The sequence below is a fragment of the Calliphora vicina genome, chromosome 5 (genome assembly GCF_958450345.1).
Source record: "Calliphora vicina chromosome 5, idCalVici1.1, whole genome shotgun sequence".
Classification (NCBI taxonomy): Eukaryota; Metazoa; Arthropoda; class Insecta; order Diptera; family Calliphoridae; genus Calliphora; species Calliphora vicina.
Genome location: NC_088784.1, coordinates 20,844,165 through 20,860,696, shown reverse-complemented (window position 1 = coordinate 20,860,696; position 16,532 = coordinate 20,844,165). Strand labels below are relative to the sequence as shown.

General features: G+C 30.6%; 2 protein-coding genes across 2 annotated transcripts in view; both read right to left on the bottom strand.

Moving 5' to 3' along the window:
* GstS1 (Glutathione S transferase S1) overlaps positions 1-16,532 on the bottom strand; it is a 491,998-nt gene that overhangs the window by 346,869 nt on the left and 128,597 nt on the right. The window lies entirely within an intron of this gene.
* On the bottom strand, positions 6,386-12,683 carry LOC135961135 (uncharacterized). Its single transcript, XM_065512632.1, has 2 exons — positions 12,627-12,683; positions 6,386-6,835 (listed from the first exon to the last, which is right to left on the bottom strand). Exons 1-2 carry the CDS (start codon positions 12,681-12,683, stop codon positions 6,482-6,484), a joined length of 411 nt encoding a protein of 136 aa, XP_065368704.1. The 3' UTR covers positions 6,386-6,481.

Here is a 16,532-nt window from a genome sequence, read left to right as displayed (position 1 = left end):
CCAGGAGCTGAAGGTAAATGATCATAGACAACGATGTGTGTTCACTGAATGAGGTCTGGAGCAGTTGGATAGTTTCACAGGTAGCCGTCCAAAGCCTTTCTTCTTGTGTACAGCTCATGTGGGCTTTAGTATTTTTTATTTCAATCTTTCCTATCTCTTCTTATTATACATTTTGTTTAAACATTTCTACAGGGATCAAACACGGCGATACTGCCCCTCCTAAGGGGTAAATACGTCAAGGGAGTGGGACAGAATTGTCCGATGTGAAATGAAGGAACAAAATATTACTAGAGGGACTTTCTTGAAGCTACATCTGTTGAACTGGCTGGCATTTGTTCAGTTTGCTTTGCCAAATCACCGTGGATCGTTGAGAGTTTATCAAAACTGTTTTATCAAAATGGGTGTTCATTTTACGGTCGTCATAATTGTCCTACCTAGAGGACTATTCGCAGTGTTGTGGACACATTTGAGTCCAACTCGTACGATGATGAAACGCAGGATCTGCCGAAATAATGTGCAGGAGAATTCGATGCAGTCAATTCCTCCTTTATCAAGAACTCGGCCTTTCTTAGACCATAACTGACCTAAGTGCTTAAGGTAAACGACCATAGCCAACGAATGTGTTCGCTGAATGGGCTCCGCAGTAGTTGGAAACTGAAACTAATTCTCATCAAACAATCTTCTTCAGCGATGATGACTATTTCTGGATGACTATTTCTGGGTACGTCAACAAACCAAATTGTCGAATTTGGACGATACCAATCCACATGAGTGCAATGCATCCAGAAATAGTAAATGTTTCGTATGGATTCTGGCCTGACCGCGAGGACACATTTGAGTCCAACTCGTACGATGATGAAACGTAGGATCTGCCGAAATAATGTGCAGGAGAATTCGATGCAGTCAATTCCTCCTTTCTCAAGAACTCGGCCTTTTTTAGACCATAACTGACCTAAGTGCTTAAGGTAAACGACCATAGCCAACGAATATGTTCGCTGAATGGGCCTCGCAGTAGTTGGAAACTGAAACTAATTCTCATCAAACAATCTTCTTCAGCGATGATGACTATTTCTGGGTACGACAACAAACCAAATTGTCGAATTTGGGACGATACCAATCCACATGAGTCCAATGCATCTAGAAATAGTAAATGTTTCGTATGGATTCTGGCCTGACCGCGTCATCGGTACATATTTATTTGAGAGTGACGTTGGCCAGGCTATCATCGTCAAGGGCCACACTATACATCGATGATTACTAACTTCTTTAGGCATGAATTGGATGATATGGGTCCCAACGACATGTGGTTTAATTATAAAGAGCTACGTGCCACACAGCACGAGCGATTTGAGTGTATGGTCATTTCATGTGGAGGTGATGGTTTTATAGTGTGATTTGACCTCGTTAGACTTTTTCTTCAGGGGTTTTCTTAAGACGAAGATCTATACGAATAAGCCCTAAATCACAGCGGACCTCAAAGCCAACATAACCCATGTCATCGGTCAAATTAAGACTGATTTATGCGCCAGAGTCATGCAAAATTGGATTTTTACAAAGATCGACAGCCAAAAAAGTTTGAAGACCAAGAATTGGAGTCATTACTCCATGAAAATTATTGTCGAAATCAACAAGAGCTTGCAAAATCATTGGGAGCTACTCAAGCAACAATTTCCAAACGTTTGTGGGCAGCAGGATTCATACAAGAGCAGGGAAATTGGGTACTATACCAATTTGAAGCCGAAAGACCATGAAAGACAATTTTGCATGTCGGAAATGATGCTTGAACGCTATAAAAGAAAATTATTTTTGTACTGAATTATTTTGCGATCAAAAATGGATCCATTACGATAACCTGAAGCCTAAGACATCGTATGTGAAGACCGGGCAACCAGCCAAATCGACACCTAAGCAAAATATTCATGGCGCTAAAGTAGTTCTCTGTATTTGGTGGGAGCTAAAGGGTCCTATCTATTATGAGCTGCTGAAATTAGACCAGACCATCACAGAGAACCTGTACCGAACAGAACTGATTTGTTTAAAGCGAGCATTAGCCGAATAATATTCCATCATTACTACGCTCGAGCACATGTTAAAAAGTATTTACAATGAAGTGGTCGGAATGTTTTGCTCACCCTCTTTATAGTCCGGATCATGCCCCGTCGGACTACTATTTGTATCGTTCGATTTCTTACATAATGACATCGAAATTCCTTTAAAGCGAATACAAAATTTCGATTAGATCTTAAACACGCTTTGTTTTATTTAAATTTAAAGATGAAATGAAAAATCCTTTATCATATTTTATTGTTTTTACATATTGATTTACATTTTACTGTGACACATTAACATAAAATGTTAGTAATATAACAACATCGATTACTCTGTTTTCAAGTTAATCGGTGTTGGCTGATGTCCCCCTTAGGCGCATGTCCCTCTTCAACCCTATATGTCTATGTTGCTGTTGAAAAATTCAGTTGCTACAATTCAACTATTTCTGAGTGAATAATTCAATTATGAAAAAAACATATAAGTCATAATTAAGAGGTACATTTTTCCTTTTGAAATTCAACAAAACTAATATTACATTTCGCAGAACCTAAAACAAAAACATGTTTCACAAAATTATTCTTTTTTTTACTCACACAATCCACAAAAGAATACAAAAGAAGAGGACATGTTATACTTTGTTAATTAATTTTAACAATGTAGGAATAGTTGGGTATAATATACACTAGATTATGCTTTATAAAGTAAAGGTTTAGCTGAAAATAAACCAACCAACGAAACAGAACGGAACAGGATATAAACGACTGCCAAATACAGTACCTAAACAGGGAAATTTTAAATAACAGCTTAATAAGACTTTCGAAAAATATAGCAAAAATTAAGTTAGAAAATATAATGCTTTTTAAATCATGTTCTAAATGTGATACCTCTACCCCTTAATTTTAATTATCAATTGTTCTCTTATATGTAACAAATTGTCTTGACAAATTAATGTTACCACCGATTCTCTTCTAATGCAGTTTATGGCAAAAATATATTATTTTACTTTTTCATATCACGTAGTCTGTGAAAAGAACCAAAAACAGAACAAAAAAAAAACTAAGGCGAAAAACATGAAAAATTGTATAAGAACAAAAAGTTTGTTTTTGTGCAACCAACAAAAAAAAGCAAAACGTGAGTTTTGAAGGTGCAAAAGGAATGTAGAGTACAGAATATCAATTTGTTTGCTGTTTTAAGGAAAAAGTTCATTAAATTTATTTCACAAGGTGTTTTAGACGTTCTCAATTTTAATGCGGTGTCAAATGATGAATTTGTTGAGTTAAAAATTGAATTTATATGGAAATTATGAGATATTGCAGGGGGTAAGTATCCTTGAGAAATCTGTGAGTATTTCTTCAGAAAACATATAATTTTTTCACCATTTTCCGAATTAGAAGTTTTTTTAAAACATTACCAAAAAATGTTTCCACGCCATCACTAGAATGTTATGCTTATAGGGGGTCAGACGGCATGTATCGCATGTGTATTGGGACATGTATTCGATACATATGGAATTCCGTGTATATGTCAAAATTCACGTTATACATACGATTCATAATTTCCACGTTCAAACGTACATATGTAATTGCATGTGACATAACCTCTATAAGTTTATATTTTTATTGTTTTTAACAATATATTTATTTAAAACATTTTTAAATCACAATAAATATATTTAATGCAATGAAACTTATTTTGTTATGATTTTTCTTTACTCGTTTTTGTTTTGATTTTTTTTTCCACTCACACAGTGTTGTATTTCAAAATACAACACTGTTATACACACGAAAATAGAACATGCTCTAATTGCCAAAATGTCACGAGTAATACACATGTATTTTACATACACAAAGTTTCATGTGGATCACACGGTATGTATATGTTTACATATGGTAAAATGTCCCAATACATGGCACAAAACACAAGCAATACATGCCGTCTGACCTTTTAGTTTGGAAATGAAAACAATATTAAATTTAGCAGTCACGCATCTCAATTCCTTATTAATAATACAGGTCTACAATAATTTTGGGGACGCCAAAACTAATACTGATTTTAAGTATATTCGATACCCTAATTCTAACTGTAGACTAATTTCTTCAATGCTACTTGTAGTTTTTCGAGAAATTGCAGGCCCTTAGGATAGTTTCGTATGATATACAAAGTTTTTCTTCAATCGGGATCTGTCCTGTGCCAGGCCAAATTCTTACTGTTTCGTTAATTTCAGATTATAGTTGCCTTCTACAGGTGTTCGCGGGTCTACCTCTTTTTCTGATGCCTTGAGGGTTCCATTCAATTCCCGTCTTTGATATATCATCATTTGCTGGAGTTCTCTGTTGGAAACTACGTTCGGCCAAAATATTCACAATATTTTTCGCAAGCAGCGGTTTATAAATATTTACAGGGATTGTATGTCGCTTAGAGTAGTGTGAAATTCCAACAGTAATCTGCCATCATACGTTCAGTAGAAAGACCTTGGTATCTGTCTTCCATCATTTTTAAATCTTGATGGAAACGTTCTCCTTGTTTCTCTCTATATGATTCAAGATTTTCCCGAAACTTGTCTAACTGACTATTCAGATAGTACAGTTTTATGTTCATATTACAACCAAGATTTTTAAAGCTAATTAAAAGCTGTATAAGTGCTGGTTCATACACGTCAAGTTTACTTGCGAGAGAGAGTAGAGGATATTGGAAAGATTTTCCTCTTTCCCTTCCTCTCTCTTCTATAAACTCAAAATGTTTAATAGAGTCAAAGTTATCTTATCTCTGGAAACCAAATGTCAAGTTTACTTGAGCAAGTCTAGAGTTAGAGGTTGCGAGAGTAGAGATGATTGGAATAAGTTTCCTTTTTTCCTTCCCCTCTCTTCTATAAACTCAAGACTTGCTCAAGTAAACTTGACGTGTGTGAACCAGCACTAAGTAATTCCTCGTAATTTTCAGCCTTCTGAAACTCCTGCTTCTTACTATCTTAATATCTGGAAACTAATCGTGAAGTTTACTTGCTCAAGTCTTAGATGAGAGAGTAGAATATTGGAAATATTTTCCTTTTTTCCTTCCTCTCTCTTCTATAAACTCAAGACTTGCTAAAGAAACTTGACTTCTTTAAACCATTCCTCGTAATTTTCAGCATTCTGATTTCCGAAGAAAGTTTTCACAACGAATACAAAAGATTTCCAAACCGCTATTTCAAAATCATTCATGCAATGTATGAAATAGTTGTCTTTCATTAAAAGTCTTATTTGTGGGCCTCGACCATGGAAACTTTCTTGAAAGAAACGGAAAAGATAGTCCAGTTTTATCTAATGCCTTTATAAGTCTTAATTATATGTTTAATGGAGACAATCTTATCTCTACCAAACAGTTGTATTCCACTTATACCCTTTCGTAATGACTTGAGAACTATGCAGTTTATGAATCAAAATTGAAACATTAGCAGGCGAGTAGACTTGTGCCTTATAGGGGTGATCTTGATAACAAGAAGACAGTTTTTCTGCTTCTCCCCAAGTATTTTGTTGTTCATAGACTTTTTGAGAAAATTTGTATTCGTTTGAAAGAAATTATTTTCGCAAATGTCCGCCGTGACTTCGCTAGATGGAGCGATTCCGAAATGTAAAATTTTCCATGACTTCTGCGCATACATCAGTCGGGTTATGTTAGTTTTAATGGCCACTGTGGTTTGTTGCTTATTCGCATAGACCAGCGGCTGCAGGAAACCCCACAAGAAAAAGTCTAAATGGGTCAAATCTCACGATCTCTGTGACTAGTCCACACCAGCACCACGTAAGATGAACATGAACTCAAATCGCACATGCAGAATGTCCAATGTGATATGTGATGTGTGATATGTTACGCCGTCCTGTTGAACCTGCATGTTGTTGGTGTCCATATCATCCAATTCAGGCCCAAAGAAGTTCGTAACCATCGACCTATAGCACACACCATTGACGGTGATAGCCTGGCCAACATAGTTCTCAAAGAAATATGGACCGATGACCAGGCCAAAATCCAAACGAAGCTTTTTCGGGATGCATTGGAAGCTCTTGGACAAGTCTGACAAGTCCTTGAAGTATTTACCGCATGGATGGTGCACTATCGCCGCTTTAGAAATAATAATAATAATATGAGATAAGAAAAACTAAAGCCAACATACATACATATGTATCTATGTATGTAAGTATGTGAAACAAGAACAAATTCAAGAATATCTTTCGAGGTTTTCAAAAAAGTGGTCCCCTTCCAACCAAGACTAGACATAGACTTTGTATGTCCAGCAGAGATAACCATTGTGGTTCTTAACAGATGATAATTAAAGAACCAATTAATAATAACAATGGAATTATTTGTTTTTCTATGTTTTAAATTTATTTATAATACTTTTTTTATTTCAACAACATTTTATTTTTAACAACAAGTCATGAAATTCATTCTTGACTTAAGCACGGTGCTTGTAGACAACGCGACGCACAGTCTTGTAACGGTAACCATCTTCAGCGAGAGATTCTACATGAGATTCAGCTGCTGGGGGAATGTAAGTGTTTTGGGGTTGTTCAACAATTACGGGTGCTGGGGCAGCTGGAGGAATGTAGGTGTTTTGGGGTTGTTCAACGGGAGCTGGTGGTGGTGGGGGAATGTAAGAGTTGTGGGGTTGTTCTACGGGAGCTGGTGGTGCTGGAGGAATGTAGGATTTTTGGGGAGCAACGGGAGCTGGTTGGGGATAGTTGTAGCCCAATTCGGAGACATCAGCATAGGCGCAAGCCACAAAAGCCAAAGCAACAAGAACGAATTTCTAATTAAAGAGAAACAATTATTATTTGTAAGTAAAATGTTTAAATATTTTTTGTTTTTAAAATAATATTTACCATTTTGAAGTTAAAGTTTTTGGTTGGGATGAAAATGTGTTTAGTGTTTGAAAACTGTTTAGTTTTTGATACTTTAATGTTGGAATTTGTGTGTTTTTATATAATTTGTTGGATCGTTAGTTTGTATGCCTCTTTAGTTGATAACTGAATAATGACCTCAAAACTTGTTTTAATTGATTGTGTTCCGATAGATAGATTTATGTTGTTTTTTTAGTGCTGTTTGCGTCGTCTACAGCTTCTTCAGCTTCATTTCCATAAAAGTTTAAAGTTTGCTAAGGGGTCTTAATTGGTTGTGATGCTTATTTAGATACACATTTAAACAAAATTTATTTAAAACAACTTCCGTTTTTTTCTTTCTTTTCTTTTTTGTTTTTATTTTGTTTTTTTTTAAACATATTGCTTCTTTGGCTTTACATGCTGTTTGCTTGGGTGAGAAATAATTAATTATGGTTTGTATTTATTGATTTATTTTTGAAATATGGTTAATTAATCTTTGTTGAGGCCTAAGAGAACTACCGGTTGTGGTTTTCGAATACATAAAGCATTTTGTTTATTCAGAAAAGCCTAAAACATATTTAATACAAACCTTTTTCAGGTTTAGTAGAATTCAAATCGGTTTATGTATTCAATATCGATGGGTTTCAAAGCCTATATTGTTTAGTTTTATTTAAACAATTAGTTTAAGAAATACTACGAGCCCTCTGAGTTTAATTTTGGTCTTAATAACAATAAATATTGTATGAATATTTCCTATAGAATCTAATGACAATTTCCTATAGAAAATACTGACAATTTCATATAGAAATTTCTGAAAATATCCTATCGAAAATGCTGACAATTTCCTATCGAAATGGCTGACAATTTCCTACAAAAATTGCTGACAATTTCCTATAAAAATTGCTGACAATTTCCTATAAAAATTTGCTGACAATTTCCTGTAAAAATTGCTGACAATTTCCTATAAAAATTGCTGACAATTTCCTATAAAAATTGCTGACAATTTCCTATAAAAATTGCTGACAATTTCCTATAAAAATTGCTGACAATTTCCTATAAAAATTGCTGACAATTTCCTATAAAAATTGCTGACAATTTCCTATAGAAATTGTAGACAATTTCCTATAGAAATTGTAGACAATTTCCTATAGAAATTGTAGACAATTTCCTATAGAAATTGTAGACAATTTCCTATAGAAATTGTAGACAATTTCCTATAGAAATTGTAGACAATTTCCTATAGAAATTGTAGACAATTTCCTATAGAAATTGTAGACAATTTCCTATAGAAATTGTAGACAATTTCCTATAGAAATTGTAGACAATTTCCTATAGAAATTGTAGACAATTTCCTATAGAAATTGTAGACAATTTCCTATAGAAATTGTAGACAATTTCCTATAGAAATTGTAGACAATTTCCTATAGAAATTGTAGACAATTTCCTATAGAAATTGTAGACAATTTCCTATAGAAATTGTAGACAATTTCCTATAGAAATTGTAGACAATTTCCTATAGAAATTGTAGACAATTTCCTATAGAAATTGTAGACAATTTCCTATAGAAATTGTAGACAATTTCCTATAGAAATTGTAGACAATTTCCTATAGAAATTGTAGACAATTTCCTATAGAAATTGTAGACAATTTCCTATAGAAATTGTAGACAATTTCCTATAGAAATTGTAGACAATTTCCTATAGAAATTGTAGACAATTTCCTATAGAAATTGTAGACAATTTCCTATAGAAATTGTAGACAATTTCCTATAGAAATTGTAGACAATTTCCTATAGAAATTGTAGACAATTTCCTATAGAAATTGTAGACAATTTCCTATAGAAATTGTAGACAATTTCCTAAAGAAACTGTAGACAATTTCCTATAGAAATTGTAGACAATTTCCTATAGAAATTGCTGACAATTTCCTATAGAAATTGCTGACAATTTCCTATAGAAATTGCTGACAATTTCCTATAGAAATTGCTGACAATTTCCTATAGAAATTGCTGACAATTTCCTATAGAAATTGCTGACAATTTCCTATAGAAATTGCTGACAATTTCCTATAGAAATTGCTGACAATTTCCTATAGAAATTGCTGACAATTTCCTATAGAAATTGCTGACAATTTCCTATAGAAATTGCTGACAATTTCCTATAGAAATTGCTGACAATTTCCTATAGAAATTGCTGACAATTTCCTATAGAAATTGCTGACAATTTCCTACAAAAATTGTTGACCTATTTAATTTTTAAAGCTCCAATTAACTTCTTATATTTTATTGCACTTTTTCTAACGTGACTTTATTTAAATAGCTTTAAAAGTAAAATTTGTTAATATCAATAGCTAATCCTCTAATAACCCAAAAAAACCTCATCAAGGTTTCCTTTTGTAAATATTAGAATTCTCTGCCAATCAACATAAACACTGGCAATTGATTAAATTTAAACAAAGAGCCACAAAAAGAAGTGGCAAAAACGAAATTAAAAACTTTCCCTTTTAAATCTTAATTTTCCTTGTTATCACTGGGATGGTAATGGAGGTGGTGGTTGTTGTTGCTGCTGATGTTGTATATTTGTATCTATGATAAGAATTGTTTTCACCTGATTACTTCGGGAAAATGAAAAGAAAAACTTATTTACATTTAATCTATTTGGAAATAATTTTCATTTTCTTCATCTTTGGCTGAGATTTAAAATGAAACTTTTATGTTTATTAAAAAGTTTTCATTTGTGCTGGTGTTTTAAGGATTTCGCGGCAATTTTTGTGTCTTTCTTTATTTGTTTGTTTGTTGGTTTATTTTTGTCTTGGCAACATTTTCAATGACTTGAATTTTTATAGCCCTGGATTTTCGCTTGAAATTATGCAAGCAGGAAGGTAAACAAGCTGCTTGTAAATGTGGAAATGGTGGCAAGAAGTTTTGTTGAGATTTTCATATTTTAATTTCATTTCAAATGGAACCCCAGAGAATTATAAACAATAACAGCAACAATAACAACAACGCCAGTTGTTAAATAATAAACAAAAGCAAATGATTTTGTTTAAAGCAATAATGTAGGATTAAATTATTTTCTGTTGAAATAAACTATAAAACAACGAAATTAATGGTTGATTTTGCGAAATAATATTAAGTAAAGGAATTTAAAAATGTGGCATAAATTTAGGGGCAACATTTCTAAAGAAAATGTTCAACAATTTCTAAAGATATGGCTTAAATTTTTGTTTGAGAAATTGCTTAAAAATTTCTATAGGAAATTGTCCACAAATTCTCTAGCAAATTGTCCACAAATTCTCTAGCAAATTGTCTACAATTTCTATAGGAAATTGTCTACAATTTCTATAGGAAATTGTCTACAATTTCTATAGGAAATTGTCTACAATTTCTATAGGAAACTGTCTACAATTTCTATAGGAAATTTTCTGCAATTTCTATAGAAAATTGTCTGCAATTTCTATAGAAAATTGTCTGCAATTTCTATAGGAAATTGTCATCAATTTCTATAGGAAATTGTCAGCAATTTATATAGGAAATTGTCATCAATTTCTATAGGAAATTGTCAGCAATTTATATAGGAAATTGTCTGCAATTTCTATAGCAAATTGTCTACAATTTCTCTAGGAAATTGTCTACAATTTCTCTAGGAAATTGTCTACAATTTCTATAGGAAATTGTCTACAATTTCTATAGGAAATTGTCTACAATTTCTATAGGAAATTGTCTACAATTTCTATAGGAAATTGTCTACAATTTCTATAGGAAATTGTCTACAATTTCTATAGGAAATTGTCTACAATTTCTATAGGAAATTGTCTACAATTTCTATAGGAAATTGTCTACAATTTCTATAGGAAATTGTCTACAATTTCTATAGGAAATTGTCTACAATTTCTATAGGAAATTGTCTACAATTTCTATAGGAAATTGTCTACAATTTCTATAGGAAATTGTCTACAATTTCTATAGGAAATTGTCTACAATTTCTATAGGAAATTGTCTACAATTTCTATAGGAAATTGTCTACAATTTCTATAGGAAATTGTCTACAATTTCTATAGGAAATTGTCTACAATTTCTATAGGAAATTGTCTACAATTTCTATAGGAAATTGTCTACAATTTCTATAGGAAATTGTCTACAATTTCTATAGGAAATTGTCAGCAATTTCTATAGGAAATTGTCTGCAATTTCTATAGGAAATTGTCTACAATTTCTAAAGGAAATTGTCTACAATTTCTATAGGAAATTGTCTACAATTTCTATAGGAAATTGTCTACAATTTCTATAGGAAATTGTCTACAATTTCTATAGGAAATTGTCTACAATTTCTATAGGAAATTGTCTACAATTTCTATAGGAAATTGTCTACAATTTCTATAGGAAATTGTCTACAATTTCTATAGGAAATTGTCTACAATTTCTATAGGAAATTGTATACAATTTCTATAGGAAATTGTCTACAATTTCTATAGGAAATTGTCTACAATTTCTATAGGAAATTGTCTACAATTTCTATAGGAAATTGTCTACAATTTCTATAGGAAATTGTCTACAATTTCTATAGGAAATTGTCTACAATTTCTATAGGAAATTGTCTACAATTTCTATAGGAAATTGTCTACAATTTCTATAGGAAATTGTCAGCAATTTCTACAGGAAATTGTCAGCAATTTCTATAGGAAATTGTCAGCAATTTCTAAAGGAATTTGTCAGCAATTTCTATAGGAAATTGTCAGCAATTTCTATAGGAAATTGTCAGCAATTTCTATAGGAAATTGTCAGCAATTTCTATAGAAAATTGTCAGCAATTTCTATAGGAAATTGTCAGCAATTTCTATAGGAAATTGTCAGCCAAATCTGCAAAGTATTTGCCTTCTCCTTCCTTTTCTCAGTCAAACATAATGCATTTATTTATTAATAATATTTTGTGAGTACAATCTTTTTTTGTTGTCAAGTCATTTTCATACATCTTCATATCCCTCTCAGTGCTAGTACTTCATATTATTATTTACTACCCGCACTATATTGCAGTTATTGCCACAAATCCAATTACATTCAAAAATAATAAACTCCAACCACTACCACCCTGCCCTTTCCACTTCTGCAGTAATGTTGTCTTGGTATTATTTCTTTTCTATTTTTTTTTTAGGATTTCTATCAACTGTTGATAGACTCCCTAAGGAATTTAGTTCCTCGGAAATGGTATTGTAGTATTATCTTTACATGTTGTAGCAGTTGGTTCGCCTAGTGATGTCCTTTTTGTTTTGTTTGTTTTCTTAAAGCTTTTTTCTTTATTTGTTTGTATTTTTTTTTAACAGAAAGAAAAATATTCATTTCTTTCAGCATATCAACTCATTATTTTCTATTTTCTGGAAAATGCAAACGAAAAGTAGTAGTCGGTATAGAAAAAGAAAAACAAAAATTATGATTGTGAATTGTTTTATTTAAGCAGGGGGGATTGAAATAAGAGAATAATAGTGTTGAGGTTGAATGGAGTGGGTAATGGTAAATAGAAAAAGTGCAATAAAATACAACCAAAGGGAACTTAGTTTTGCTCTATGCTAAGTAGTTTCTATTGTAACACCATTTCGAACTTCACTCTGTAAATCCATCTCATCTTCTGTAACAAGTTTGAGCTCTCTAGTCTAGCTGTGTAACCAGTTGGAGCTCTCTACTCTAGCTCTAACTAGTTTAGTAATTTTGATTATATCTAACATTACCTCACGATCGCTGGCTGATCGCTGGTTTGATTGATCACATTCAGAGGATCGAGACATAATTTCTTTACTACTTCTGATGATACACCCAATCAACATGTATAGGCGAACTCTTGAGATACTTTTCACCAATTTGCTTCCCCTTTTTTGTGTAGCACACCTTCCTCCTTTTCGAGAAGTAGCTAGCTGCCTTCTCTATATAAATGTCATCAGCATAAAGTATATGAAAACATTGCCATACGATGTTTACGCGTTTTTCTTTCTTTTTAAGGTTCAGTTCTTAATGTCGTTGTTGTTGATGCTATTTCTTCTTTTTTTGCTGCTGTCGAAGAGGTCACAATTTCTTATTGAATATTAAGTCTGTCTGTTTGCCATTCTGGGTAGAGTCATACAGTTATAGAATTGGTTCGTTGTTTGTTTGACAGGCGACAATGCATATCGCATGTACATGTTAAGTGCATAAAATGAATTTACAATAAATGCTATGTTTATTTAGTAAAGATGCCAGATGAAGGGGAACAATTTCTGCTGAAAATGGGCAACAATTTTTATAGAAAGGCAAAATGGGCAACAGTTTCTATAGGAGGTGACTCACTCCCTTTACCGATCCATCTATTATTTTCGTTAAAATTCATGCACTGATACAAAATTGTTTCATATAATATTTGATATTGATTTGTACAATGTTTAAATACTTTTACGATTACAAATAGTTCTTCAGATATTCAAAATTAAAGATTACTTTTTATGGAAGGTGCCACGCCCACTAATACAATAACGTCCATTTTCTGCCAAACTATGTAGAATAGTAAGGGGGATATCTTCCGATATTCGTAAATACTTTGTATGGGACGATCCACAGCACCCGTTCCGCTCCCTCCCATTTTTTGGTTGAACTTCATGCAGTGATACAAAATTGATTCATATAAAGTTTGAAGACTTTCACAATTATAGTTCTTCAGATATTCGAAAATAACTATTTACTTGGTATGCGTAGTGCCACGCCCATTTTCAGCTAAGAAACTCACAATGCTACCAACGTAAATTTATAGTTCACCATATTCACCACATTCACATATACTCCATAATAATTGTTTACTTTTTATGGGAAATTTCACGCCCACCTGAAATTTAAAAATAAAAAGTATAGTGGAACACACAGTAATTAATTTCAAGAGGATCAGTCCAATGGTTTAGCCTCCTATAAGTCACATAAAGATTTTCTATAGAAAGATATTAACGATTTTACCTAGAAAAGGCAATTCTCTGTATTTGGTGGGACTAAAATTGTCATATCTATTATGAGCTGCTGAAATCTGGCCAGACCATCAAAGGGAACATGTACCGAATGCGACTGATTCGTTTGAAGCGAGCATTACAAAACTCGCCCACATGTTGCAGTATCTGTTAAAAAGTATTTTGGAAGTTTTGCCTCACCCGCTTAATAGTCCAGACCGTGCCCCATCCTACTACTAATTGTTTCGATCGATGCAGAATGCTCTCTCTAGGATACGCTTCACTTTGGAACAAAGCATCCTCAATAATGGCTTGATTAGAGAAAAAGAAATTATTAAAGATTTTCAAGAGAAAAAAGCAAATACTGTAGATTCTCTGTAGAAAACAGAAAATATTGACAATTTCCTTTTGGATAAAAAAAATATTAAAAATTTTTGTATGGAAAAAGAAAACTATTGTAGATTTTATATAGAAAAAATATTGAGAATATAAATAGGGAAAATACTAAGAATTATTTTACTGAAAATATTTAGAATATTTTCTATACGGAATCAATTTCTGTATATCGATAACATTTTCTATAGAAAAAATATTGAGAATATTTTCTATAGAGAAAATACTGTGAATATTTTCAATACAGTAAATATTGAGAATATTTTCTATATAGAAAATATTGAGAATAGTTTCTATATAGAAAATAATGAAGATATTTTCAATTCAGAAAATATTGAGAATATTTTCTGAAGAGAAGATTGAAGAGTAAATATTGAGAATATTATAAATACAGAAAATATTGGGAATATTTTCTATAGAGAAAATATTGAGAATAGTTTCTATATAGAAAATATTGAAAATTTTCTAGAAAGAAAAAATTCATCAAATTTTTAATAAAAAAAATATAGAAAAATTTTCTATAAAAAAAAATATTGAAAAATTTCTATAAGAAAATTTTAAAAATTTTCTATAAGAAAATATTGGGCGAATTTTCTATAAAGAAAATATTAAGCAAATTTTGTATTGAGAAAATATTAATCAAATTTTCTATCCACAAAATATTCAGACAATTTTATATAAAGAAAATATTGAAGATTTTTTAAAAAGAAAATATTGAAAATTTTCAAAAAAGAAAATTTTGAAAATTTTCTGTAAAGAAAATACTGAAAATTTTCAATAAAGAAAATATTGAAAATTTTCTATACAGAAAATTTTGAAACTTTTCTATAATGAAAATATTGTGAATATTTTCTAAATAGAAAATACTGAAAATATTAAAAATTTTCTATAAAGAATATATTAAGAATATTCTATACAGAAAATATTGAAAATTTTCTATAAAGAAAATATTGAAAAATTTCTATAAAGAAAATATTGAGAATATTTTCTATAAAGATAATATTGAACATTTTCTATAAAGATAATATTGAAAATTTTCTATAAAGAAAATATTCCAAATTTTCTATAAAGAAAATAATCCAAATTTTCTATAAAGAAAATATTGAAAATATTGTATATAAAAAAAAATGTTTAAATTTTCTATAAAGAAATTATTGAAAATTGTCTATAAAGAAAATAATGAAAATTTTCTATAAAGAAAATAATGAAAATTTCTATAGATAAAATATTGATAATTTTCTATATAGAAAATATTGATAATTTTCTATAAAGAAAATAATGAAAATTTTCTATAAAGAAAATAATGAAAATTTTCTATAAAGAAAATAATGAAAATTTTCTATAGATAAAATATTGATAATTTTCTAGATAAAATATTGATAATTTTCTATAGATAAAATATTGATAATTTTCTATAGATAAAATATTGATAACTTTCTATATAGAAAATATTGATAATTTTCTATAAAGAAAATATTGAAAATTTTCTATAAAGAAAATATTCCAAATTTTCTATAAAGAAAATATTGAAAATATTCTATACAAAAAAAATGTTGAAAATTTTCTAAAAAGAAAATATTGAACAAATTTTCTATAAAGAATATATTGAAAATTTTCCATAAAAAAAATATTGAAAGTTTTCTATAAAGAAAATATTCCAAATTTTCTATACAAAAAAATATTCCAAAAAATATTCCAAAAAATATACAAAAAAATATTCCAAATTTTCTATACAAAAAAATATTGAACATTTTCGAAATTTTCTATGAAGAAAATATTTACAATTTTCTATAAAGAAAATATTCCAAATTTTTTATAAAGAAAATATTGAAAATATTCTATATAAAAAAATTTTGGAAAATTTTTTATAAAGAAATTATTGAAAATTTTCTATAAAGAAAATAATGAAAATTTTCTATAAAGAAAATATTGAACAAATTTTCTATAAAGAAAATATTGAACAAATTTTCTATAAACAAAATAATGAAAATTTTCTATAAAGAAAATATTGAACAAATTTTCTATAAAGAAAATAATGAAAATTTTCTATTGATATTATGACAACAATTTCTATAGAAAACAAGTAAGGAAGTATGGTCGGCCAAGCCCGACCATATAATACCCTACACTAAGTAAAAGAGCAAAAACATTTTTCTTTTAAAATTTCAATAATTTAAAGTTTTGAGTGATTTTCGGAAGTGGGCCTTATATGGGGTCTATGACCAATTATGGACCGATCACCATGAAATTAGGTCGTGTGATTTATGTCTATATTAAAGA